Source organism: Sarcophilus harrisii, chromosome 2 (assembly GCF_902635505.1).
Source record: "Sarcophilus harrisii chromosome 2, mSarHar1.11, whole genome shotgun sequence".
Taxonomy (NCBI): Eukaryota; Metazoa; Chordata; class Mammalia; order Dasyuromorphia; family Dasyuridae; genus Sarcophilus; species Sarcophilus harrisii.
Window position 1 is genome coordinate 70,827,453 of NC_045427.1, and position 27,510 is coordinate 70,854,962.

Sequence of the window (27,510 nt, forward strand, 5' to 3'; positions counted from 1 at the left end):
ACAATAACTCTATAGTCTTTCAATTATGAATGTAATGTCTTTAAAATATTAGATCAGGTTGTAGTAATCACAGATTCAAAGAAACTCTTTTTGGACCTCAGGTACCACTCACTCCAATTCATACTTGAAAAGAAAGCCCCTCTACAACATCCACACCAAAATCATCCAGTCTTGCTGAAGTTTCTAGAGGGGGAGAATTCACTCCTTCCTAAGCAATTTCCTTTTTCTAGAGCTCCAATTGGAAGTTCTTATTTAATAAAGTTTAAATTTATCTCTTTGGAACTTCCATCTTTTGTTCCTAGAACAAACAATTAGGTTCAAGATGTATTTCTATGATAGGTATTGGAATATCAAACAAAACAAAAAAAAAAAAAAAAAAAAAACCAGTATTTGAGCTTAAAAGGATTAAATTCTACTTGAAGAATGGTGATACAAAAGTGGCAAAGATAAATCTATATAATGGAATTTAAGGAGAGAGAAAGCATTAATTAGCTAGTTCAAGAAAGACTTCTTTCAGCAGGTAGTGGCCTTAGATTAATCTTGAAGGAACCTAAGGATTCTAAGAAGTCAAGGTAATGATTCCTACATTCTAGGAAGAGAAAGCAAGAGAAAACAAGAGATGGAATGCCAAATTTGAGAAGGAAAAGCAAATAATTTTAAGTAAAGGTAAGTAAAGTGATGAAGTGAGCCAGCTCTGGAATAAAGTTCAAATCTGACCTCTGATAATAAGCTGTGTGACCCTGGGAAAGTCACTAAACCTGTTTGCTTCAGTTTCCTCGTTTCTTAAAAAAATGCAGAAATGGTAAATCACTCCAATATCTTTGCCAAGAAAACCCCAAATGAAGTAATGAAAAGTCAAACATAACTGAACAACAGTCCATAAAGCAGTATGGTACAGGGAAAACTATAAAGAATCTGGGTTCAAATTTCACCTCTGCCACTACCTACCTGTGTGATCTTAGGCAAGGCACCTAATTTCCCTGGGTCTAAAATTTCCTCTTCTGTAAAATGAGTGGTTTGGCCTATATTCACAATTTTGTAATTGATTTGGCTAGAAGATAGGTCTAGAAGAGGATGCTGGAGCAAAAGTGTACAGAGTTTTAAATGCCATACTAGGAGGTTTCCATTTTATCCTATAAATAACAAGGAGGCAATGAAGTTTCTTGAGTAGAAGAATGGTATGACAAAATAAAGGAAAACAAGTTTAATTCCTTAAAAGTTTCTTCATTTATTCTTCATGTGGACTTTCCCTCCTTCAGACATTCTCTAGTTGATCAATATCTCTACTAAAATGTAGTTCCCAGAAATATGAAATTACAGATCTGGTCTCACCAGAGCAGAGAACAAGTGGGTCTGTTGAAGTACTTGGTCTTGGACCATGTTAACATAGCTTCAGATCACATGTTATTGTTCCCAAAAAGACTCCTTCCAGTTATTTGAACAAGACATTCCATCTTTTGACTCTGGACTTTTTTCTCTGGCTGTTCCCCCTGCCTGGAATGTTCTTCATTTCTAATGACTAGTTGACCTAGCCTATTTCAAGCCCCAGTTAAGATCTCCTCTCTCTAGATTCTTCTTAATAGTAGTGTCTTCCCTTAGTTGATACCTCCCCCCTCCCCATTTATCTTGAATATAGATATTTGCATAGTTGTCTTCCCCATTAGATAGTGATCTCCTTAACAACAGGGAGAGTCCTTTTCCTTTCTTTGTATCCTCAAGATTAGTCAAGCAGCTGACACATAGAAGACTTCTTAATAAACGCTTATTGACTGATACTTCTGGTTCATACTGAAATTGCAGTCCACTAAAACTCCTGGCTCTTTTTCCACACAAAGCTGCTTAGCCATACCTCCTTTATTCTGCACTTATAATTTATCTTGATGCTATCTTCCTATATTCCCAAAATCCTGTCCAGCATGCAGAATTTATCTAAACCATCTCCCAATATCTCCACAAGCTACTTGCAAAAGTGAAACAATTCCAATTTAAGGGAAAACGGAGTGCCTGAATCATCCCAAATTTCAGTAGGGAGTGCTAATAGATGCCTTATTGCAGAGAGTGATGCCCATCTCTGCCAACTGTCTACATGGATACTTTAGCTGTATATGGTGACTTGCTGTTTTATGCCTAAGGTTGCTGCCTTAGTAGTGTTATTCCCAGTCTTTCTTTTGACAAGTGGATTTAATAATATAGAAAGCAATTTAATGACCTAGAGAAATAGTTCATCTCAGATGCTACTTGTATATACTTTGAGGGGAAGTGCATCATGGAGAATAATGCATCATTCAGCTTTCCCAAAGAGCCCTCTTCTCACAGAACACACTACCATCCCTACATCCCGTCTCTACACATACTTCTTCCAGAAGCTGATGGGGTCGGGAAGTAAAAGAACAGCAAACAACAAACAAACAGAAACCCAACAGACGAAGATGCTCATGGCTTGTTTCTCTCTTCTCCCCTCTCACTTTTCTCGCTCCCCTCTCCCTTCTCCCTCTCTCTCCTCCCCCTCCTCTTCTTCCTCTCTCTCTCTCCCTCCCCTTTCCTTTTCCCACTCTCTCCAGCTGCAAGAGAGACCAAGACGTCGGTGACACGTTCTCTGTCCTCTCTACCCCGTGACATCAACACATCCATCCCTTCCTCCCGTCCACACCCCACTCCCCCCAAAATTAAAAAGCGGATCCAGCGGCAGAAGGCCACACGCAGAGGAGCACCACGTCGCCCGCGGCCGAAGCTCCAGCTCTGAAGTAAGGGCTGAAAAATGAGAATCTCCAGGCGCGTAGGATGCCGGGAGGCGGGAGAGGAGCGTCCACGGGCATTCTGGGAATGGTAGTTGTTGAGCGGCTCGGCGCTGCTCAGGCTTCTGCGCAGTTTCGTTTCCTGCGGGTTTGGTGCATTGTCCGTCAGGTCAGCTCTGAGTTCAAGGTGAGTGCTGCTCAACCTGCCTTTCCCCCCAGTTTCTGTCTGTGCTCCAGCGCGCGGGGAGGGACTGGCTGGCAGCTGGGAGAACGTTTTGCGAGGCTGCGGCAGCCCATGCCCCTGGGACTCCCCGGACTTTCCATCCACGCGCGCTCCGACTTCAGCCGCTCAGGCTGCGCCTGATCTGAGGACCGGACGGCCCATCCAGCCGGGCGCCTTTGCATGGTTCAGAGACCCCCGGATGGGCTCCTTGAGGTCTTCTCGTCCAAGCCTGTCTTTAAACAGGGGGAAACTGAGGAGCAGGGAAGAGGCTTGTGGGGCTTTTCCCTGGTGCTAAACGTCAGAACTCAGCTCGAAACCCCAACCGCTGTCCCATGCTGCTTCAGTGTGCGTTAGCCGCTGTGAGTGACAATCTCCGTGCCTTCTTTCTTGTGTGACCCTATAGTGCAATTCTCCCTGGGACAGTGTGACAGTCCGGTCTGTCTTCCGCTGTGTGTCACCCTGTTGTGTGACTGCTTTCCTCTCTGGGTTTAGACAGGGCAGTGTGAGCTCCAAGGGTCAATGCTGGGGAGAGAGAAAGAGAGGGGAGGGTGTCCTGTATTCACGGCCTTTTATATGGCTATATAAGTGACCTTACATGCGTAAGTGAAATCATTGTGTGTGTATGTAGTGACTTTGTGTGTATATGTAGTTGCCTACATACATGACTGCTGTGTGATCCTCTGTATTATCCCCAAGGAGTGCCCCCGTTACATGACTGTTTATAGTCATCACTTGTATGTGATCACCTTTATATGGTTGCCTGTTCGTGGCCCATGTGTGTGGCTGTGTGAATGACTGTAGGCGTACACATAGGAAGCCATAGATGCCAAATCATGTATTCAGGTAACCACAAGTCTGTGAGTGACTTTATGTTTGTATAATTATTTCTGTGTGGTTCTGCAAGCATATACATGCTTATGTAAGGTCACCCATCCATGATCCTAGATGTCTGTGTGTTCACTTTGTGTGATTCTCCAGGTGTATATGAGTGTAGTCTTCTGAATGCCTGACTGTGCTGGTGAAGGAATCTATATGTTTGCTTGCTGTGTGTTTTTGGTAACTTGTGTGTCCATCTGTGTGGTCATTATCTTTTGTGTACATGAGCACTTGTATATGTGACCATATGTGTTTCTTTGTGATTATTGACCTTGTGTGTGTGTTGTTGCCTTTGTGTATGCATTTATGTGGTTATTTGTGGTCTTGTGTATGTAATTGTCTCTTTGGTTGCCTGTGCACACACATGGGTATGAGTAGGTCTAACATATGAGACCATGTATGAGTATCATTATTTATATGTTGGGTGTTGGGTGACCAGAAGATTAGATTGTTTGACCCTAGGTGCATGTTTATCTGGGGGAGGAGCGTGACCTAGTTAGATCACAGTGTTCATAACCCTAGTGTGGATCTAACTTTCTAGATATGGTCATCTATTGATTCTCATTGCATGACCCTTCTCGTTGATTGTGTTTGACCAACTACCCACACTCCAATAATGTCAGCACTATTTCGACAACAAGCTCTGTGTGAGTAGAGTGCTATGAGGAAAAGAAGAGTTATCTATATTTCCTAATTCTGAATACATAGTGGGTGGTGGTAAAGTGAGAAGTATGTATTTGATAAAGAGTTTCATGCCCACCTGTTTACCTGAATAGTCTTAGAATGACATGGATTAACTAGTGTAACCACTTTATTTTACAGGTGAAGCAAATGAGTCCTTCCTAGAAAAAGGAAGGGACTTGTATCAACAGATTGAGGGATCTTTGCTAGGAAGAGGTCTTATAAAGTAAGTGTCATGCCTAAGAAACACACCTGGCCTGGTCTCTGACCTGAGACCTCTAAAACTCCAACTCTCTTTTATCAGGAAAGAGGCAGATTAGTTAGGAAAAAACAGATTTTGGTAATGGAATAACTTTTGAGAATCCTCAGAGATAAGACTTAGAGAAAGTCCTATCCTGACAGGCCCAGGAACTATTCCTAGATCTTCTGATAATGAGCTCCTTCAAACTATACCAGGTACCTTCAAAGGGAGCTTAGAGTTTTCTTTGACCACTCACAGGTGCTTCTTTGCCTTTTATTATTGAAAAACTTTGTTCACAGGCACCTTTGGTCATTTATGTATCTGAGAGCAAACCAGGAGCTCTCTTTGGATTTTTAGAACCACAGAATCCCATTCTCCCTAGTGCTCACTATTGTATCATAAGCACTAGCTTTCTGGCTTTTAAGTTGCTATGTGCAGCAAATCTATTTTTTTTGTGTGCAGTTGCTACACAAAACTCAGCTTCACAACCCCAAAGGAGCTCAGTAATAATGTGGGAGTGGCAGAATTATAATTTATTATCAGTAAATATTTGATTTGCATAGCTATTTTATGTATTTATATACTAGGGGTCATATAAAAATTTCTCAGGCAAAAAGGAGTCACAAGTGGGGAAAAGTTCAAAAGGCCCTGTTCTAAAACAACTATAAGAAGGGATTTCTTTCATCTATACCCACCCTCCATTGGTTGCTATTCTGCTTTTTTTGTCTTTTCCTCAGCTTCATATTCTCAGGACTCAGCTTTTCCCCCAAATCAAAGAACAGAGGAAAGAATGGCCAGTAGGCCTTTGACAGCCAGATGCCAAGTAAGTTGGGGTCTCCTCTCTATCTAATGAAATCATATCACATGATTCTTAGGATAGACCTCTTTCTTTCTGATTTCATGTAATAATTTTTGTCACTACTGCTCTGCTCTGGAAGAACGGACACATTCGTATAGATGACTTTCATAAGGAATATGACTTCAATTCTTTTTCTTTTCCCTAGAACAGTCATTTAGGCAGTAGGTCATCTATGTCTGCTCTTTTCTCAGTGCTGTTATAGGGGCTATTAGGGAAATTAAGGGAAAAAAAAAAGTTCCAGTCTTATCCTGGAGGGATTTTCACTTCATTGTAAAGATAAGAAAAGGACTCCAGAGAATGTTTTAACAAAACAAGAAAATAATAGAATGTGAGAATAATATTAAAGATTTAAAGAGTTCATGAAACTCTAACAAGACAGTTGCAGACCTAAGTGGGTTTTATGCTTTAAAAAAATGAGTGCCGAAGAAAGAATGTTGCATATATCAATATATCACTCAATCATCGTATCAATTTTTGTTGCACAAATATTTTCTTTGTTGCAAGGGAGAGTTTAGTGTTGCAATAGCAGAAAACCTGTATCCAGAAATGTCTGTGATGTTAAAAAAAATTGATAAAACATTTAAAATAGGGATAGCAATAGTTTACTTCTAAGGCAAGTAGGGGAATAGAATGATGTTTCATGTTGAGAAAATTTATCTAAAATATCAGAAGCGAGAATAGCTAGATAGTGCAGGGGATAGAGTGCTAGCCCTGAAGTCAGGAGGACCTGAGTTCAAATCCAGCCTCAGATACTTAATACTTCCTAGCTATGTGACCCTGGGCAAGTCACTTAACCCCAATTGCCTCAGCAAAAACTAACTAAATAAAATAAAATATCAGAAGCAGGCATGAACATATCATTTGCAGAGAATATTCAATCAACAAACATTTATTAAGTACCTACTATGTGCCATTGCCATTCTAGGCACTGAAAATACAAAATACAAAAAAAAAAAAAAAAAGTTCACACTATATTAAAGGAAACAATATATACATATACAATAGTGAATAGAGTATCTTTTTAAAGTGTAAATTATCTGTGTTCACTGGAGCCGTTAGCTTTTTTAGAGAATACAAAAAATTAGCCTATGTGATATTAGTAAAATCTGAATAAAAATATTTTTGAACACATGCAAATCACAAAATATCATAGAAAAAACCTCAATTCTAATACAACCAATATTTGAATCCCTTTGTAACATTACTAATGTCTGCTTTAAAGACATTCAATGATGGAAAATGTTCTGACTCCTGAGGCAATAACTCTCTTGGTTCCCCTACAGTGACAAGATTTTGTATTAAAAGTAAATTATCACAAAAGATGTAAACTCTTTAAAATGTTCAAATAACTTACATATGAGGGATGTTCAAAGTAAGTATGCCTTACCTTTATTATAGTAATCATATCTTTGATTTTTTTAACATGAAGTATGGTGTTTAAAAATTTGCATGTTAAATAAAATCAATTTACTTAGTGTCACTGTCATTTAGTTTTTCACAAGTAGAATAATCTGTTTATATATATATATATATATATATATATATATATATATATATGTATGTATTCTACTGCATACAGACTGTGCTATTGATTAAAAATTGTAAGGAATAGGTCTTTGTTTTATATGTAGTAAACCGCATTAATCAATACACTTATTTTTATTACCCCAACACATAATTATATTCTAGTGAGGGCCAAAACTTCATCTGAATTCAAACATAACCTCATACACTTTTCAGCTGTGTGTTCTTGTTGGATAAGTCACTTAACCTTGGTTTGGCTTGATTGCCTCAGGTTAAGTGGAGAAAATAACACTATGCTACAATATTTAGCATGGTACTTGCTTATTGTAGGCGCTATAAAAATCTAGGGGGGCGTTGTTTGTTTGTTTGTTTTGTTTTGTTTTGTTTTGTTTTGTTTGGGGAGGGGTGTATTACTATTCTCTCTTATTTAGAGAAGCAAAGCTTGGCTGAAAATTCTCAGAAGTAAATAAAGAGGTCTGGGATTTGAATTTTGGTGATACCACTTCTCATCACAAAAATGAGAGATAATTGGACTGAATATCTCCTAAGATCCAAATACATAGATTCCTAGACATCACAGCCTTACTAACTGAATTATCTTCAGCAAGTGACTTAATATCTCTGGAACTCAGTTTCCTTATCTATAAAATGAAATGGATTGATTCAATTTTTTAAGATTAAGTCATAAAATCTTTTATAGCAGCAATAGTCTTAAGATTCCATGACTTATGAGCAGAAGTTGTCCTTTCTGAGCTAACAGAATTTTGTTCTGGTTCTAGTTGAACAAATATTTATTAAGGACCTTTACACACAGCAGTGAGACAGATAAAATGTTTATATGCAACAGAGCCCATGCTTTCATTGAGTTTATAGTCTAGGAATAGGATGGGATATATGTCACTAAATGTGATACATGTTTGTTTTTAAAGTTTAAATAAGGTGTATAAAATGGGTTTTCAACTGGAGGGATTGGAGAAGGCTTCCTGAGCCAGGTGGCAGCTTAGTTGAGCTTTGAAGGTTATATAAGAATTCAGTGAGCATTACAGGAATAGGAAGTAATTTGTAAAGATTCAAAGGTAAGAATGCAGGGTGTATATAGGGGTTAGCAGTAGTCCAGTTTTTTCTGGAATTTAATGTAAGCAGGGATAGAAGTAGATAAGGTCCTAAAGGCAAGGTCACATCAGATTGTGTGCCGTGATAATTAGTAGGGAGCAGAAGGGACCTAAGAGTAGAGACAGAAAGGTCGCTTAGGGGACTTGCAATTGTCCAGGCAAGTTGTAATGAAAAAGTCTGTGTGAGGGTGATAACACTAGGGTTGGCAAGGTGGGGACAAATAGGCAAGACAGTATGTAGATAAAATCAACAGATTTAAGCATGGAATGAAGAAACTAGCCAAGTATTAAGAATTACCTGGAGTTTTGAAATAAAAGAGAAAAAAAATGAATAACTATATGTTATTAAATGGGCTTTGAATAGTGTTTGAATGTTTTTTTTTGAGCTTCACAGAGACAGAGCAACTCTGAATAATAAGATTGTACTATTTAATAGTGGAATACAATTAAGCATGTCATATCACAATCTGATTTTTTTTTTTAAAGCTTCTAAATATATTATAGTTATTAGTCATTCCAGCTCTTCATGACTTCACTTGGGATTTTCTTGGCAAAGATAACGAAGTGGTTTGCAGTTTCCTTCTTTAGATAATTTTACAGATGAGGAACTGAAGTGAACAGGGTTAAGTGACTGTGCAAGATAGTAAGCATCTGATATCATATTTGAATTCATGAAGATTTAGTGTTGTTTACTCAAGGCTCAGCACCCTATCCATGGTGTGACTTAGCTGCCCTCCAATATACCACAGATAATTTAATTTAAATTTTTCATAAATAAATTAAAGCTCCCTCACAGGTCCCTTAGTTCTTTGACCTGTTGTTCATCCTTCTTTCTCAAAGAAGACCAGTGACATCATAGTTGACTTCTTGACTTGTTTGTGAATTGGGTTTAAGTGAATCAGAGTCACACAGAGTTCTCAGACCTGTTTCTCATCCTGAGTCATCCAGTGGCAAGACAAAACTCCAGACTACTAGCAATGTTCTGGGATCCAGTAGATGACCTTGGTGTCTTTAATGCTTGACCAATCTCTGAGCACTCCACAGTGCTTACTTCAGCTACCTTTATGCATTGGAACTAATTGTTCACATTTATGCATTCCACCAGGGAAAGTCTTCTTATGCTTAGAGTAGATATCCCCCTAATTCACCAATAGTTTTGAGGTCTGTCAGTTACCTTATTCCTAAGTTAGCCTATCCATCAACACTGTTTACCGAGGTATGACAACTGTGTATTCTACAGTTATATGTAGCTACAAGTGAGAACTGGGTGAATCTGGTAAAGATCAAAGGTGGATATACAGTCCTGAAAAGGGAATGGCAAGCCTTCATATCAGAGAAGTTAGTCCTCCTGAATAGCCCATACACTCCAAATGACAAGTACATGGCAAAAGAATAGCTTGCTATGGGAATTAGCTACAAATTTTACCCATCAAAGTTGCCAATAAGAAAACAAAGGATTTAAATTTTCCTCAGTTGGAGATGTGTCCATCTGAAATTCTTCAGGCTTAGTCTTTCTAGCATTTCATTGTCTTTGCTGCAGACACGATTATCAATTCCTGACATTATCTTTCCTTCTGATTGTGCCCCTTTTCTTTTCTGAAATCATCTATGTCTACAACCTTCTATCTTAAAATTTTTGTAACATTTGTAACAGTAACTCTTGACCTTTAACATCAAACCTGTTTGGCTATTCCTGGTTGAGCTTCTACCCCCATTCCCATGTTGGTATCCCTGAACCACCTAAATCAAGGAATGATTGTGGAGCCAGGAGGAACACCTTTTGTACCTTGAAGGAGTGGTGACAACATAGGTTCTTCAAGAAAGAGTCATATTCAGAATAAAAGTTATTTCTTTTTTTCTACAAGATAACTAGATAATGGTGGAAGAATGTAGATGAACTATATATCGAGAATTCAGAAAATAATTTAAGTTTCATATATTCTTTGGGGAAAGGTGAAGAAATAAGGCCTGGAGGGTAGCACCAATAAGTGTATTTGGAACTGGTACAATGGCCAGATAAAAACGTTATTCATTAATGGGTGGATTTATTCTTCTCTGATGTTTCATTGTAGTATAGAAGTAATACTCTTGGATTCTTAAAAATTCTGTCAGTAGAACACAAGCTTTATCACATTCTATCATGAAGGAAAGGCTTTGGATAGAAATGGATATAGGAACTCCATCTATTTAACTTGGCAGAGAAAAGATTAAAATTAATATAAGATTAAAAGGAAAATAAAAGTGAGGGAAAATAATCTCGGCAATTAAAGCAACATTGAAGGGACTACAGGTAGTTAGTTTTTCTAAGAATTGTGAATTTTTTCATCTGTTATGGAAAATGCCTTGGAATTGGGCAAGAAATTTTATCAAGCTATTCATTTCCTTTGATTCCAATGACCTCATTTCCAGCTAAATACACCAAGGAGACTTTTTATAAAATGCCCAAATATTCATAGCAGCAATGTTAATGTCAAAGAAAAATAATGGAAATGAATTGGTTATCCGTTAATTGGCTGAATGGCTGAATATATTGCAGAAACAGATTATTATTGCACTGTAATTTCCAGAAAGAGTAATCTATAATTGATCTCTCTGCTTGTTTCCTTTTACTCAATTGTTATTATGTTCATTCTACTGCAACTGTTCTTTTTAAGGCCACTAATAACCTCCTTTTCAGTGAGCCCAGCTGTCTCTTTTCTGTATTTGTGAACAACTTTCTACTTCTAGATCAGGAGTTCTTAAACTTTTTTAATGGACTGATCACCTCTGGTAATCTAATAAAACCCATGGACTCCTTCTCAGACCAGCTGCCTGCTAGTTATTGCCACTTGCTCCATCCTGGCAGTTCAAACTTAACATTCCCAAACAAATCTGATCATCTTATACCCAAAATCCACATCTTCTCACCACTATTTTAGTAATGGCATCATGCTCTTAACCAGACTTTAAGAAATCTCAGGGAAATCCTTGCCTCTTTACTCTCCCTTATTCCCCATATTTAATCAGTTGTTAAAATTTTTTGGTCCTTTTTATGTAATATCACTTGTTTCCCTCTCCTTTTTTATTAACTGTAACAGACACTACCTTAGCTAAGGTGATGCTTATCTCACTCTTGAATTCTTACCTGATCTTTCTTCCTTCTTTATTTCCCTTCACTAAAACATCTCTCACAGTGCTGTCAAAATGACTTTCCTAATGCTCAGATCTGATCTAGCCATCCTCTTGGTCAAAAACTTTTAACAGTTCTACCAATAAAATATCAATTTTGAACCCTCACATTCATATCCTTCAATAATACAGTTTTCCACTACCTTTCCCACCTTTATATACTCTGTGCTCAGCTCAGTTAAACTAATCAGTGCTTTGCTTTAGTCTATTCATAACTTTTTTTTTCTGTCTCTGCTTTTGCTTATCCCACTCTCTGTATTTATAATATTCTCCTCTCTCCATCCCCCTACTATCTTATCTCACTGTGTTGAAAGCATTCCTTTCCATTATCTATCATCTAAGGTCCTATCTTCTTGTGAAGGCTTATCTGAGGTCTTCTGAAAATGACAGCTCCCTCCTCATCTATGGCTCTTTTTGTGAAACTTTTGTATTCCTTTGTATATCAGCTTGTTGTTGTTATTGTTATTGTTTCAGTTTGTAAGCTACTTCTTGACAGGATCTCTGTCCTTATTCTTTGCATCTTTTTATCCCCAGGGTCCAGTACAGTAGCTTATATGTAGCTTAGATGCAATAGTCTTCAGTGTTATCAATTTGAATATAATTGTATCCTAAAAAAGAAGAGATTTAAATTCCTTTCAGTAAATATTTTAGTGGCAAAAATTTCAGTCTTATGGTCAGCATGATGACATTGTCTATTTCCTACTTTGTGCAGAATATGAGGGGATAAAAATAAAGAGAAACTTCATGGGGGACACATTGGTTTCTGTGCTCAGATATTTAAAGGATTGTCATGTAGAAGATAGAGTCATCCTATTCCATTAAATCCCAAAAGTTAGAACTAAGACTAGTGGATGGAAGTCAGAGAGAGACTGATTTCAGTACAGTATACTATATCTAAAGCAAAAATCAACCACCTACACCCATATACCCACACACAAGAAACCAGCTCTTCTGATTTCTCTTTATACCAGTTGACTATGGAAACCTCATGATCATTTCTGTGTCTCTCTGTCTTTGTCTATCTCTCTGTCTTTTTGTTCTTCTCTCTCTTTCTGTTCCTCTTTCTCCCTCCCTCTTCCTTTCCCTGTCTCTGTCCCTATTTGTCTGTCTCTCCACCCCCCTCCCCATCCAATCATGTAGATCTTTGTTTTCTACCTTTGAATTATTTATGGAATCTTTTTTTTTTCCTTTCTTTTTTCCACTGCTAGTTAGTAGATAAATCCCATATATATATATATATATATATATATATATAGTGATATTCAGAGATATAACTGGGTTTTACCAGGAGTAAGAGCAACTGGAGAATTTTATTTTATTTTTAATTTTTTTATTATTATAGCTTTTTATTTACAAAACATATGCATGGGTAATTTTTCAACATTTGACCCTTGCAACACCTTCTGTTCCCACTTTTCCCCTCCTTCCCCCCACCACCTTCCCTAGATGGCAGGTAGTCCAATCCATGTTAAATATGTTAAAGTATATGTTAAATACAACATATGTATACATATTTATACAATTATCTTGCTGCACAAGAGAAATCGGATCTAGAAAGAAGGTAAAAAATAACCTGAGAGGGAAAACAAAAATGCAAATAAACAATAACAGAAAGAGTGGAAATGCTATGTTGTGGTTCACACTCATTTCCCATAGTTCTCTTTCTGAGTGTAGCTGATTTTCTTCATTACCGAACAGTTGGAACTACTTTGAATCATCTCATTGTTGAAGAGATCCACATCCATCAAAATTGATCATTATATAGTATTGTTGTTGAGGTGTATAATGATCTAGTTCTGCTCATTTCACTTAGTATAAGTTCATGTAAGTAAGTCTCTCCAGGCTTTTCTGAAATCATCCTGCTGGTCATTTCTTATAGAACAATATTCCATAATATTCATATACCACAATTGATTCAGCCATTCTTCAATTGATGGGCATACATTCAATTTCCAGTTTCTAACTACTACAAAAAGGGCTGCCACAACCACTTTTCCACATATGGGTCCCTTTCCCTTCTTTAAGATCTCTTTAGGATATAAGCCTAGTAGTAACACTGCTGGATCAAAGGATATGCACAGTTTTATGACTTTTTGAGCATAGTTCCAAATTGCTCTCTGGAATGGTTGGATCTATTCACAATTCCAACAACAATGTATCAGTGTCTCAGTTTTCCCACATCCCCTCCAACATTCATCATTATCTTTTCCTGTCATTTTAGCCAATCTGAGAGGTGTGTAGTAGTATCTCAGAGTTGTCTTAATTTGCATTTCTCTGATCAATAATGATTTGGAGCACCTTTTCATATGACTAAAAATAGTTTCAATTTCTTCATCTGAAAACTGTTTGTTTATATCCTTTGACTTTTTATCAATTGGAGAATGGCTTGATTTCTTATAAATTTGAGTCAATTCTCTGTATATTTTGGAAATGAGGCCTTTATCAGAACCTTTGACTGTAAAAATGTATTCCCAGTTTATTGCTTCTTTTCTAATCTTGTCTGCATTAGTTTTGTTTGTACAAAACCTTTTTAACTTAATATAATCAAAATTTTCTATTTTGTGATCAGTAATGATCTCTAGTTCTTCATTGGTCACAAATGCCTTCTTCTTCCACAAGTCTGAGAGGTAAACTATCCTATGTTCTTCTAATTTATTTATAATCTCATTCTTTGTGTCTATATCATGAAACCATTTTGACCCTATCTTGGTGTAAGGTGTTGTGTGATCAATGCCTAGTTTCTGCCATACTAGTTTCCAATTTTCCCAGCAATTTTTGTCAAACAGTGAATTCTTATCCTAAAAGCTGGGGTCTTTGGGTTTGTCAAACATTAGATTGCTATAGTTATTATCTATTTTGTCCTGTGAACCTAACCTATTCTACTAATCAACTAGTCCATTTCTTTGTCAATGCCAAATGGTTTTGATGACTGCTGCTTTGTAGTATAGTTTTAGATCTGGTACAGCTAGGCCACCTTCATTTGATTTTTTTTTTTTTCATTAGTTCTCTCGAAATTCTTGACCTTTTGTTCTTTCAGATGAATTTTGTTGTTATTTTTTCTAGGTCAATAAAATAGGTTCTTGAGAGTTTGATTGGTATAGCACTAAATAAATAGATTAGTTTAGGTAGTATTGTCATCTTTATTATATTTGCTTGGCCTTCATTCCTTATTTTTTCAAATAGTTTATATAGCATTGGAGTTAATTGTTCTTTAAATGTTTGGTAGAATTCACATGTAAATTCATCTGGTCCTGGGGATTTTTTCTTAGGGAATTGATTAATAGCTTGTTCTATTTTTTTTTTTCTAAAATGGGACTATTTAAGCAATTTGCTTCCTCCTCCCTTAATCTGAGCAGCCTATATATGTTTTTACTTTCAATTTTATTAAATCTCTCCTTTTATTTTTAGAATTTCAAGTTTAGTATTTGATTGTAGGGTTTTAATTTGCTCTTTTTCTGGCTTTTTTAGTTGCAAGTCTAATTCAATTATCTTCTCTTTCTCTATTTTATTCAATTAAGCCTCTAGAGATGTAACATTTCCCCTTATTACCATTTTGGCTGCATCCCACAAATTTTGGTCTCTTTTTATGTCATCTCATTATTGTCATTCTCTTAGGTGAAATTATTAATTGAGTTTATGATTTGTTGTTTCACCCATCATTCTTTAAGATGAGATTATTTAGTTTCCAATTACTTTTTAGTCTATTTTCCCCTGCCTTTTTATTGAATATAGTTTTTATTGCATCGTGATCTGAAAAGGATGCTTTTACTATTTCTGCCTTTTTGCATTTGAATTTGACGTCTTTATGTTCTAATGTATGGTCAATTTTTGTATAAGTTCCATAAATTGCTGAGAAGAAAGTGTGCTTCTTTCTGCCTCCATTCAGTTTTCTCCAAAGATCTATCATACCTAACTTTTCTAGTATTCTATTTACCTCTTTAACTTCTTTCTTATTTATTTTGTGGTTTGATTTATCTAATTCAGAGAGTACAAGGTTAAGATCTCCCACTATTATAGTTTTGCTGTCTATTTCTTCTTGTAGCTCTCTTAACTTCTCCTTTAGGAATTTAGATGCTATACCACTTGGTGCATATATGTTTAGTATTTATATTGATTCATTATCTATGGTACCTTTTAGCAAGATATAGTTTCCTTCCTTATCTCTTTTAATGAGTTCACTTTTTGCTTTTGCTTGATCTTATATCAGGATGGCTACTCCTACTTTTTTTACTTCACCTGAAGCATAGTAGATTCAGCTCAGGTATCACCCTACTTTTAATGTGTGTCATGTAAACAGCATATTGTAGGATTCTAGTTTTTAATCCAATCTGCTATCAGCCTCCACTTTATGGGAGAGTTCACCCCATTTATATTTATGGTTAAAACTACCAATTCTGTATTTCCTGACATTTTATTGTCCCCGGATTATGTTTTTTCTCCTTCCTTTCCCCCTTACCCCCCTCCACAGTATTAAACTTATGGGCATCACTTGCCTCATGTAGCCCTCCCTCTTTAGAATCCCTCCCTTCCCCTTAGAGTCCCTCCCCCTTTCTTAAACCCTACTATTTCTTTATTCCTTTATATTTAGTCTACCTCTTCCCTTTTCATTTTTCCCCTCACACTTTTCAATGAGGTGGGAGAAGTTTCTCTGTAAACCAAATATGTCTAATATTTTCTCTTTGAGCCAAATCTGATGAGAATAAGATTCACACAATATTCATCTCCCTCTCTTCTTCCCCTCAGATATAATAGGTTTCCATTGCCTCTTTGTGGGATGTAGTTTCCCTCTTTTTACCCCCACTTTTCCCTTTTTCTAGTACAATATTCTTTCCACCTCTCGTTCCTTTTTTATATTATAACAGTAAAATCAAATTATACATGTACTGTCAATTTATTCCTCGGTATTTGAATTTTTTTTAAATTTTTCTGGCTGCTTGTAATATTTTTTCCTTGATCTGATAGTTCTGGAATTTAGCCACAATATTCCTGGGAGTTTTAATTTTGGAGTATCTTTCAGGAGGTGTTTGATAAATTCTTCTGATTCTATGACATCTGGGCAGTTTTCTTTGATGATTTCCTGAAAAATAGTGTCTGGGCTCTTTTTTTTTCATCATGATTTTCAGGGTGTCCAATAATCCTTAGATTATCTCTCTTAGATCTATTTTCTAGGTCTGTTGTTTTCCCAAGTAGGTATTTTTTTTTTAACATTTTGTTTCTATTTTTTCATTCTTTTGGTTTTGCTTGACTGATTCTTGATGTCTCCTTGAATTATTCATTTACATTTGTTCAGTTCTGATTTTTAATGAATTATTTTCTTTATTTTTTTCTTTTTGTATTCATCCAATTGAGTTTTTAAATGAGTTGTTTTGTTCTTGGAATTTTTTTTCCATTTCACCAATTTTTTTGTAAGAAGTTATTTTTTTTTTCCAATTCACAAATTCTGTTTTCCTGGGAGTTCTTTACCTTTTCCAATTCACATTTCAAGGAGTTGTTTTCTTTTTCCACTTTAACAAATCTTTCTTTTAATAAGTTATACTCCTTTTCCAAACACTCTTGCAGAGTTTTCCTTTCCTTTCCCCATTCTTCTTCTGGCTCTCTTTTAAGAACCTTTTTAATTTCTTCTAGGAGAACCTTATGTGGTGGGGACAAGGCTATATTCCCCCTTGGGGTTTCATCTAGAAACAATCTGCTTTTAGTCTCTTCAGGGTTTGAAATAGAAGCAGTCTATAGTTAGAGCTTGCTTTGCCTTTTTACTCATTTAAAAAAAAAAAAAAAGTTGGGATTTGTTTTTGGGGCAATGAGGGCTTTCCAAGCTTCCTCAACAGACACCAGAAAGTGGTAGAGAAGCTGCAGCAGCTGCGCTGAGATCACGCTGAGATCATGCTGAGTCATTCCCATGCTGAGTGGATGTGGCCAGGTCCCATGAGACTCCATCACTTTGGGGTTCATTCTTTACCTTTTGTGTTTGTGCTGGAAGTTGTATAACTTCTCTGCTGACCTATTGGCTTATAACCTGAGCAGAGTAGCCAATACTGCAGTAGTGTCCTCCCAGCAGATTTTCTGACTGCAGAGACCACATCCCACCCCCAGTCTGCTCAGCATGTGTGTCCTCTGTGCTCTGCCTGCCTGTATGCTAGCCTGTCCTCCTCCTGTGCCCACGCCTAACCAAAACAGACCTTTTGTGGCCATCTTTGAGATTATCTGCACTCCCAACATTTGTGGGTTCTGACAGTCCAGCACTCATTCAGAGGCTGAATTTCATAAATAGTTGGAGGGTAGCAGGAAAGCTCAGAAAGAAGCCTGTGAACTCTTCATCATCTTGGCTCTGCCACCCCAATTGGAGTATCTTAGAAAGGACTATAAAAGGAAATAATGCTGAGGAATTGTAGGAACCTTGTCTCATTAGGTAAGGATGATTTTCACATGTCTCCAAATCTGCATTTTTGGATGTTCTCCTTTCCTGATTCTTGGGATGGTTTTGTTTTTCCCAGTAAAAATATCATATTTCTACTTATTTTCTCATAAGCAGATTATCAGATTTCAAAATCAATGTAGCATCATCCCCTCGACTTCATTTATACTTGCCCTATGTGTCCCATCCATTGCCAAATCTTCTTGTTTCTGTTTTTGCAGCATATTTGTGTGTGTGTGTGTGTGTGTGTGTGTGTGTGTGTGTACCCTTCTTTCCACTTACATAGATACTACTCTAAAGTAGGCTCTCTTTGCCTCACACCTGGACCCTTGAAATGATTTTCTGGTTTGTGTTTTTGAGCCTAGAATTCTTATGGCCCAGAAGAAATGAGAACATAGGTACCTTAGGTTTATAATGTATGAAGATGGAAATCTCAGTGTCTCTAAGGACCTACCTGGACTGAGGGTACTGTAATTACCTGTAACCTCTAGGGCTAAATTCCTAAGCTCATGCTAGACCCATAACAGCTAGCTGGAGGGGAATAATTTCTGCAGAGTCACTAGGTATTTTATCAATGGAGAACAAAAATTCTCTGAAGCCAGCCTATTGAACTTAGAACATTGGAAGATGGGAATTGGTGTGGTTATAGCCTCTATGATTAGAATCCCTGTTTTCTCTTTTTTGGTTATAAAATAAAGATTGCACTAGGAATGTCCCAGATGAGTGGGACGATATTCATTCATATTTTTTTCTCTTCGACTTCCTCTGCATTTGCCACAGGTACTACGTGTTGGATTTCTGGAGGTGCAGGGAGGTCAGAGTTTATTGGCTATAATATCTTTTCATTGGTTACCGTCCAGCCTGAGGTGAGTAAAGTTAAGGGGGGATGGAGGGGAAAAGAAAGGGAAGGGGAAGGAAGCTGAGACTCTTAAAGAACAGTGTCAGGAGAGGAAAGGGAGTCTTATATTTCTTTATTTCAATTTTAGACTTAGCAGACACCAAATAAAATGGATGTTTCTATATACCAAATAAAACAAAAAAAGATGATTGTTCATGAAATTATAAATCTCTTACATGCAGCTTGGTTTTCTTTTTATCTATATATGATAATTCAGTATGTAACTGTAAAAGTTATGCTGCTTATGTGTTTCCTTTTGGCCTTCTTTTCTCTTTTGTGCATTTTAATGCTTCAATAATCATCTTTTCTTTCTTTTTGGATAATTTTATTGTCAACTTCCTTATCCTTTCCACTATTAGAAGGGGGGGAAATCTCTTGTAACAAATATGCATAATAGAGCAAAACAGATTTCCACAGTGCAAACTTGTATCTTTTCAATTGGAAATTGAGTAAACATTCTAGCAGATCCAGAAATAACCAACTTCTTGCTTTGGTTGGATGATCACTGATAACTGTAGTTCACTGACTTTTATCCTTAAGATAAGGGGAAAAGAGAATCAGTATCTGCTGGACCCTCCGAAACTATGGATCAACTTTATCCTTGACTTCTAAAAGCTTTTACTCAAGTGTGCATTAATTTCATAGTTTGCCATTAGTTTTTTCCTTATTACCTTACATTTTTAGAGAGCTTTAGAATTCACAAGGCAATTGTGAATTCACAAGCATTTTAGTCCATAGTTTGAAGTCCCTCTGTCTGCCTTGCTATTTTCACACCACACCTTCCCTCCTATCCCATGCCTTTTCTGGTTTAATTCATAGTCAAAGCTGTTGTACTTTCCATTTCTAAAAAGAAAATAATTGGGATCCACTTGAAGAGCCTTTTTATCTACTGTTTATATGTAAGGATTGAACCAAATCTGAAAGCACCATATATATATTAACTTTAAAGCACACCTCCATACTACTTCCTGAAATGCACTTTGTCATCTTCTCTGTCTCTTGAAAAAAATCTCTTGACAATCTGTAAGGCCTTAAGTACTGTTTGTGTCATTGAAACCTATAGAATGTTCCTGTTAATTCTGATCTCCCTCTGCCCGCAGCACTACTCAGTAGACTGTAGATACTCTGCCTGAATTTGATGGATTTGGCTCCTTCCTAAGGAGGCAGATTTGAACCCTACAATAGAAATCCCAGATGAGAAGACATTGTCCCTGAACAAGGAGATGGCCACTTCTAGGAGTACTCATGGTCCACATTTACAAGAACAAGATGAGGTCCTGAGAATGACTTTTTCTGAGGAAAATGAAACCTATCTAAAAGGAAATACATTTGATGCTGCAGTCTCTCATCGTAACTTCAGGCACTTTCAATATGCAGAGGCAGATGGACCCCATAAGGCCTTAAACCAACTTCGAAAGCTTTGCCATCAGTGGCTGAGACCAGATATTCACACCAAGGAGCAGATCCTGGAGATGTTGGTATTAGAACAGTTTTGGGCAATCTTGCCTGGAGAGATCAGGACTTGGGTAAATTCACATCGTCCACAGACTGGGGAAGAGGTGGTGAATCTGATAGAGGATTTGAACCAAATATTAAAGGAAGAAGGTAAGACTTTTATAAAGGAGAGGGAGAAGACTCAAGGATGTAACAATGGCAATTGTTACATGGGTTAGGGTGGCAAGTACTTGGAAAGAAAATAGTGGAAAGGAAAATATCTAAAGGGTAGATAAAGAGGAACAAGAGATTCTGCATGCACAGGTCAGTAAGAATATTTGAACCTTCAAATGCAATCCAGATATCTTCTTGGTCCTCTAGAGCAACAAGGTATGTGAAACCACAGAGGAGACCATGAGCAACAAGGTATGTGAAACCACAGAGGAGACCATTTTCCACTTGATATTCCTATTTGGGTTTTGATAATGGGAGACAGAGTTCCATAACCTACTATAATGAAAACCTTCCACAGAGAGTGTTTGCCCTCCAAAGGTTAATGCCATTCAACTTATAAATAAAAACAAAACAAAATGATCATTTGATTGTACAACTTTTTATGTCTTGCTTGTGTTCATATTAAAAGTACCATATATATCCTCTGACTTTCATCTTTGTCTTTTTCATTAGATTACTGTTACTCAGCTACCCATCTGTGTATAACAAACTTATCCAATTCAAAAAACTTTTACAACTTATTTCTTAAAACATAAAAACTCAGTTCTTTATTCTTCTCCTTCTTCCTATACTGTTCTCCTTTCATACCTGCTCCATTTTATTTTCCTCCCTGTGCTTGGTGCCTGCCTTGCCTTTTCCACCTGATCTATCATACCTGCAGAGAGCAGAATGGTCCTTGGCAAAGATTTAGATATTTTATAAATCTACAGTATTGTTTGGGTTGAGTAAATTGCATCAAATCACCTTAACTCTGATATTGAATTCAATGTTTTGTTTCTTTGGAGCTGCTTTCTGCAAAGAAGATGACTAACTGATCTGTCATATTCTGTAAAGTAAGATAGGAACTTGGAATATATTCCTTCAGTAATTAAGGAAACTATTATATTGGAGAGAGTTTGAGTTACATTCTTTATATCACATGGGAACTTGTACAATCAATGCTTCCTGATGTATAAACCAGAACTTTATCCTCTGAAGTCTTCTATAATCTCAGAGATGAATTTGGAGCTGTAGTTATTTCTCTCCAGGGTCCTTTGTTCTGATCCTAGCAAAATCAAGTCAATCTTGGGGCTTTTGTTATCTTTTTATCCTGAAAGAAAGTCTAATGGTATATGGATACTTCTAGTGTGGAATTTGACACACAGGACTCGAGTTCCTCATTTCTTCATTTTTCATTCCTAGTTCTGCCACCTCAGGACTCTGTCCTTCCCCAAGAAGAAGAAAGAATAGGCCCTGAATTCATGACAGTCAATTCCCAGGTGAGTGGGAGTTTCCTCTTTTTCTTAGAGTTTAAGTGGCTATTTTTCCTTCATTGTTCCAGAACCTTCAAGGAAGTTTGGTCAACAAAAAGATTCCATAGAAAATGATTTCTATTTGTCTAGTACTTTCCTTCAGGGCTCCTCACCCATCTACTCAGCTTTCATTTATTCAAGAATGGGAAAGAGAAGTTGCTAAAATTCTTTATTTTCCTTGATGATAGTCTTATGATTCAAAAAAGGAGAATAAACAACAAAGGAACCTTCTGGACTTCATTCTTACCAGTAAGGTAAAGAATTGGTTGTTGAAGTAGGAATGATGAGAACTTGGACACAACTGATCATACTCATCTCAACTCATCAAATTTGTGATAGTGCAAGAGAGAGATTTCAGGAATAGTCTGAGGTACATGTTACATGGTCCAAAATCCTATAGGGCAAATCATCTTTTAAAAAGTCTGAAAACACCAAACCCAAACAGAAACAAATCTAGTGAGAAAGAAAATAGTTATCTTTCTAAAGATACCAATGTAAATAAACATTACAAACTTAGATTTGTTAAAAAATGTAGAGAAGATGGAAGCAAGGACAAGTAGGAGAGGATGATTACAAAAGAGAATCCTGGAAACTGAAAATCATAGCCTCAAAAACTCTAAATGTCAGAATGAGGAAAGCTAGTAATAAAGTATATGAAAAGTTTTTTTGAACATTAAATGATTCCCAATGTCTTACTCATCTGATCATTATATGAAGGTGACCCTGAATTTTTAAGGTTTATGCCAGCAGAACACAAACTCTGCTTCTACTAGAACCAGAAAGGCTTTCCTGATCCCTGCATTAGACAGTTTTCTGATGACTCTCCTAATTAAATATAGAATCTCAACATCAATCTATTTCATAGTAATGAAGGCTTTAGCCATGGGAACCCAGGAACAAAGAAGAATACAGAAGGGCTCTTTAAGGATTATATGGTATTCCTCCTTGGCATTTATAATGACAAAGTAGAAGGTAATGAGAACCATGCAGTATTTAGGGCACATATTAACTTGATTGTCTAGTAACCAATGATTAAGACATACTAGAAAAACTGACATATTAATCTTGACATTATCACTGTAAATAAAAACAGAAAACAGAAAGGAAGTTATGACTAAGTTGGAGAATGGTTCACAGATTCTCCTTGGAGAAACAATCAAAGGACTTGGCAGAGTTGGTGTTATATCACAACCAAAAACAACAAGGAGCATTACTTCCTGAATCATTTGGTCATCTGATATTACAGTGGACATGAAAAGTATTTGAAAAAAATCACCATGAAAATAAGTTGCTTTATACATGAATATTTGTTCCAAAGAATGAAGTCATTGATTAATTCCTTGAAGGTTTTGATAATACATTGTAAAGTAAATGGACCTATATGCTTTTATACTTGATGACTTCAAGACAAATATGAGCCAAAATGAAACTGTTGAAAAATATCTTAGAAAATATGGTTCTGGAATAAGGGCTAAAAGAGGCCAATAGTTTATAGATTACATAAAATCATTATATCTATACATCATAAAGCTTCTTCTGAAAAAAAGAATTGAGATTGGCCATGATGAGCCCTAGAAAATATCACCAAAATGAAATGAATTATTTTTAACAAGAAATGACCCATGGATTTGGGAACCATTCTGAAATCAGTTGTCTATTTAGAGCAAAGATAAAAATTAATATTAAAAAAGAAAAATGAGAAAAAAAAGATATGGTATACTATTAAACTTCAGATCTATTTAAACAAAAAGATAGGATTCATATATGGAAAGGATATTGACTTAATTATTATAAGAATTTCATACACCAGTTTCACTAATGAAAATCTATTGCTATTTCAAGAAAACCAAAGAAGCCTAAAACTTCCTTATTCACCAAACATTTTATTGATTTGCTCAGCAGAGACATATAACAATTGATAATAGAGTCAGTTTAGACTATGAACTCATTTGTTAAGTCTTGCAGACTCTTGGAATATTATAAGTCATATTTCCTTCTCAACTAACTGGAAACTTAAGAGAAAGTCATGGTGAAAGACACAATAAAGCAAAATCACCTTGAGAGAAACTGGAAGGCTACAAAAACAATCAAAGCAAGAGGAAGCTTGGAATGACCCAAGTTGAGGGCTTGCTTCTGACCTACACTGGCTATATGTCTTTGAGTCTGTCATTTAATCCCTTCCTCCCCAAAGCAATTCTGTAAAGTAATACTTTACAGAAAAGTTGTAGATCTATATTGGTAAAAGGAACTTTCTCACTGAAGATACCTACCTGAATAAAATCACAGATCCAGCTCCCAAAAATAAATAAATAAGATTTGAATATGAACTGACAAAAGAAAGAAACAAGATGGCAAGAATTTTTTTGTAAAAAATTTTTACCATCCAAGATAGTGAAATTGCCACATTTCAGTTCTATCATCACATTCCTAGCCATGTTTCTAGAAGAAGAAAAAAAGTGAAGTTGAAGAGAGCAAAAGTAGAAGAAAGAAGCTGAATTAGAGCAGTATGCACCAAGTAAGTTCATGCTGGAGGTGACAAAAATTTTAGGTCATTGAGAAATCAATTTTGGGAGCATCTGAGAGAAGGTACCAAAGGTATTCAAAAAATCTCAGTTATAATTGTTAAAAAAAAAAAAAAGATAACTGAACCATATGCTTACTTTCCCATCTTTAAAAAAAATGATTTAAGAATCATCTTCATATATATTGAAGTCATTATTAATAGGAGTATTTGTAGGACATTTAGGTCCTCCAAAGTTATCTATCGCAATGGATCACATATTTGCCATCAAATAATGAAAAAATGGACAGAAATTAAGGTTCCATTGTGTTTGTTGTTTAACTATAAAATAGCATTTGATTCAGTTGAATAAAATGCTTCCTCAAAGAATATCTTCCAAAAAAGTGCTACACATGTATAAAACTATCTTATAGTCTATGAGAGATATAACAGAAATAACCTAGACCTTGTGATCATTTCTATCATGGCAAACAAAACAAGGATTTAAAAGCTCAATTATTTCCTACTGTTATATAGATCCAACACAGAGTTCATATTGAAGAGTAATACCTTAATAGAAGGGAAGTTCTCCAGATGAGATCCATAATTATTCAAAAGAGTTTGGCTAAGGTGTACACATAGGAAAAAAAATAATTAAGGTTATCTACTACACTATGATATCTAACTGGATAGACAACAGAACTCATCCATCAATATTTATCTTGTACAGAGATAGGGCTTGGGCCTAGAATTATTCAAACCTAGCCTCACACACTAACTAGTTATGTGACCATAGGCAAGTAATTTAACTTTCTTGTCTGTAAAATGAGCTAGAGAAGAAAATGGGGAACCACTCTAGTATCTTTGTTAAGAAAATCCCCAAATAGATTTAAGAAGAGTCAGCCATGACATAACTGAATAGCAATGATGTTTAACAGGTGTCAACAGTATGGTTTTGCAGCTTAAAAATCTGATTTGATCTTAGACAGAATTAAGAGAAGTAGAACTTCTTGGAGTAAGGAGATGATAGTCTCCCTGCCTAAATGAGAACATAACTGGAATATTGTGTTTAGTTCAACAGTTTAGGACTTATCTTGATGTGTTGCAAATTTTCCAGAAGAAGACAACCAGATTTGTTTAATCCCTTGAACCAATGAAGTCTTAAGAACAATTTAAGTATCCCTTAAAGAAAAGAAATAGTCCAGTCCACATTGTGTCAGATAATCCTACCACACAGACTGGACAATAAACACAGTGAGAACTTCTATTTCCTAATCTGTCAGAAAGATTGTGTACAATAAAGATGAAGTTTACTGTGAAATGTTTCTTGAGAAAACTTGCCCCTTACCTTTTCATACAATCATCCAAGGGTAGCCTAGGTAGATGATTCTATGAATTATAAAAAATTTATTAAAAGGAAAAAATAAGCCTGTGAGTTAATACATACTGATGTTCTCTACTTCACTTTTTAAAATAAGATTTAAGATGTATCTTTTTCTCCTTCATTTGTTTTCTTCATTTCTCTTGAACAATTAATTCAGTGTCCTCAAAATTGTTGTCTTTACCACAGACTTTTGTGTACTTTTGATCTATCCCATCTTCTTTTGTCTTCAATTTTCTACAATGCCATTTTTACTTCTTTTAGAAACATTTCTACTAATCTAATATAAAGAGAATCTAAATGTGGTCTCACGGTCTTTAGTGTAAAATAGTCTGTTATAAATCTTTGCAGATTAAAAAAAAATTGTTTTTCTCCAAATTCTACATTCTACATTCTCTTGTAGCTATTATATGACTTTATTTAGTTGGCTCTTTAGCCAAACTTTCTTTAAGTGATTTTTTTTCCTTTAGTATATTTTACTTTTATTACACTACTTCCTAAGATTTTATTTTTTTTCTTTTCAGTGGTAGTTATAGGATGTAATCATCTCATTTATTTTATTTTTCACTTTTTTTTTATTTTGATTTTTAAATTCTCTATCTGCCTCTCAACCCTCCCCCCAGGAACTGGGAAGGCAAGCAATATAATATCATTTCTGCATGTGAAGTCATGCAAAACACATTTCTTTATTAGCCATTTTGCATTAAAAGAACAATAAAAAACAAGAAACATAAAGAATGTGAAAAAAGTATGTTTCAGTCTGCATTCAGAGTTCCTCAGTTCTCTCTCTCTGGAGATAAATAACTATTTTTTTTTTTTATTGTGCCTTTGTTATTGTTTTTTATCTTTTCTTGATGAAAGTAGCTAAGTCTTTCACAGTTGATCATCATTATAATTTTGCTATTACTATGTACAATGTTTTCCTGGTTCTGCTTACTTCACTTTGTAGCAGTTCATATAGGTCTTTCCAGGTTTTTCTGAAACCATTAGCATCAATTATCATAACTTGTTCAGCTATTTCCCAATTGATAATTTCCTCAATTTCTAATTCTATGTCACCACAAAAAGAGCTACTGTAAATAAGTTTTGTACATATATGCCCTTTTACTTTTCCTTTGATCTTTTTAGGATACAGATTTGTAATTATTTTGCTAGGTCAAAGAGTATGCATAATTTTACTGCCCTTTGGGCATAGCTCCAAATTGTTCTCCTGAATGGTTGAACCAGTTTACAACTTCAGCAGCAGTTCATTAGTATCCCAATTTTCCTATATGCCATCCAGCATTTATTGTTTTCTTTTTCTGTGATGTTAGTCAATTTTGATAAGTATAAGATAGTGCCTCAAAATTGTTTTAGTTTATATCTTTCTCTTCAGTAGTGATTTAAAGCATTTTTATGTGAGTTTTGATTTCTTTTTCTTTTTTCTTTTTTCTTTTTTTTTTTTTTGGAAACTAACTGTTCATATCCTTTGACTATCTATTAGAGAATGATTTTTATTTTTTATAATTTTGGCTCATCTCCCTGTATATTTGATCAGTAAGGCTTTTATGAGAGGAACTTGCTATATTCCCCCCCCCCCCCCCCCCCATTTTGCTGATTTCCTTCTGCATTTTGGGTGCATTGATTTTGTTTACAAAACCTTTTTTTAAATTCATATAATCAGAATTATACCTTTTTTCCCCCTATGATCCTCTCCATCTCTTATTTAGTCATAAACTCTACCTTTATTCATAAATCTGACAGGCACAATTTTCCATGCTCCCCTAATTTGCTTATGGTATTTGACTTTATGTCTAAATCATGAAAATATTTTGATCTTATCTTGGCCTATAGTCTGCTCAATTACTTTCTGGTTTTCCCAGCAATTTTTGTCAAATGGGAAGTTCTTGCTGCAAAAGGAAACACAAGATTACTATAGTCATTTACTACTGTATATTGTA

At 35.8% G+C, this 27,510-nt stretch overlaps 1 protein-coding gene across 1 annotated transcript in view; it reads left to right on the forward strand.

Moving 5' to 3' along the window:
• The first annotated feature begins 2,848 nt into the window (after nucleotides 1-2,848).
• Nucleotides 2,849-27,510, forward strand: part of LOC100922268 (zinc finger protein 287) — a 34,254-nt gene continuing 9,592 nt past the window's right edge. Inside the window, exons 1-6 of the mRNA XM_031950340.1 lie at nucleotides 2,849-2,922; nucleotides 4,657-4,741; nucleotides 5,494-5,579; nucleotides 18,612-18,697; nucleotides 19,830-20,334; nucleotides 21,580-21,656. Coding sequence (XP_031806200.1) covers nucleotides 19,953-20,334; nucleotides 21,580-21,656 — 459 coding nt within the window. The 5' untranslated portion in view covers nucleotides 2,849-2,922; nucleotides 4,657-4,741; nucleotides 5,494-5,579; nucleotides 18,612-18,697; nucleotides 19,830-19,952. The remainder of the gene's footprint in view (nucleotides 2,923-4,656; nucleotides 4,742-5,493; nucleotides 5,580-18,611; nucleotides 18,698-19,829; nucleotides 20,335-21,579; nucleotides 21,657-27,510) is intronic.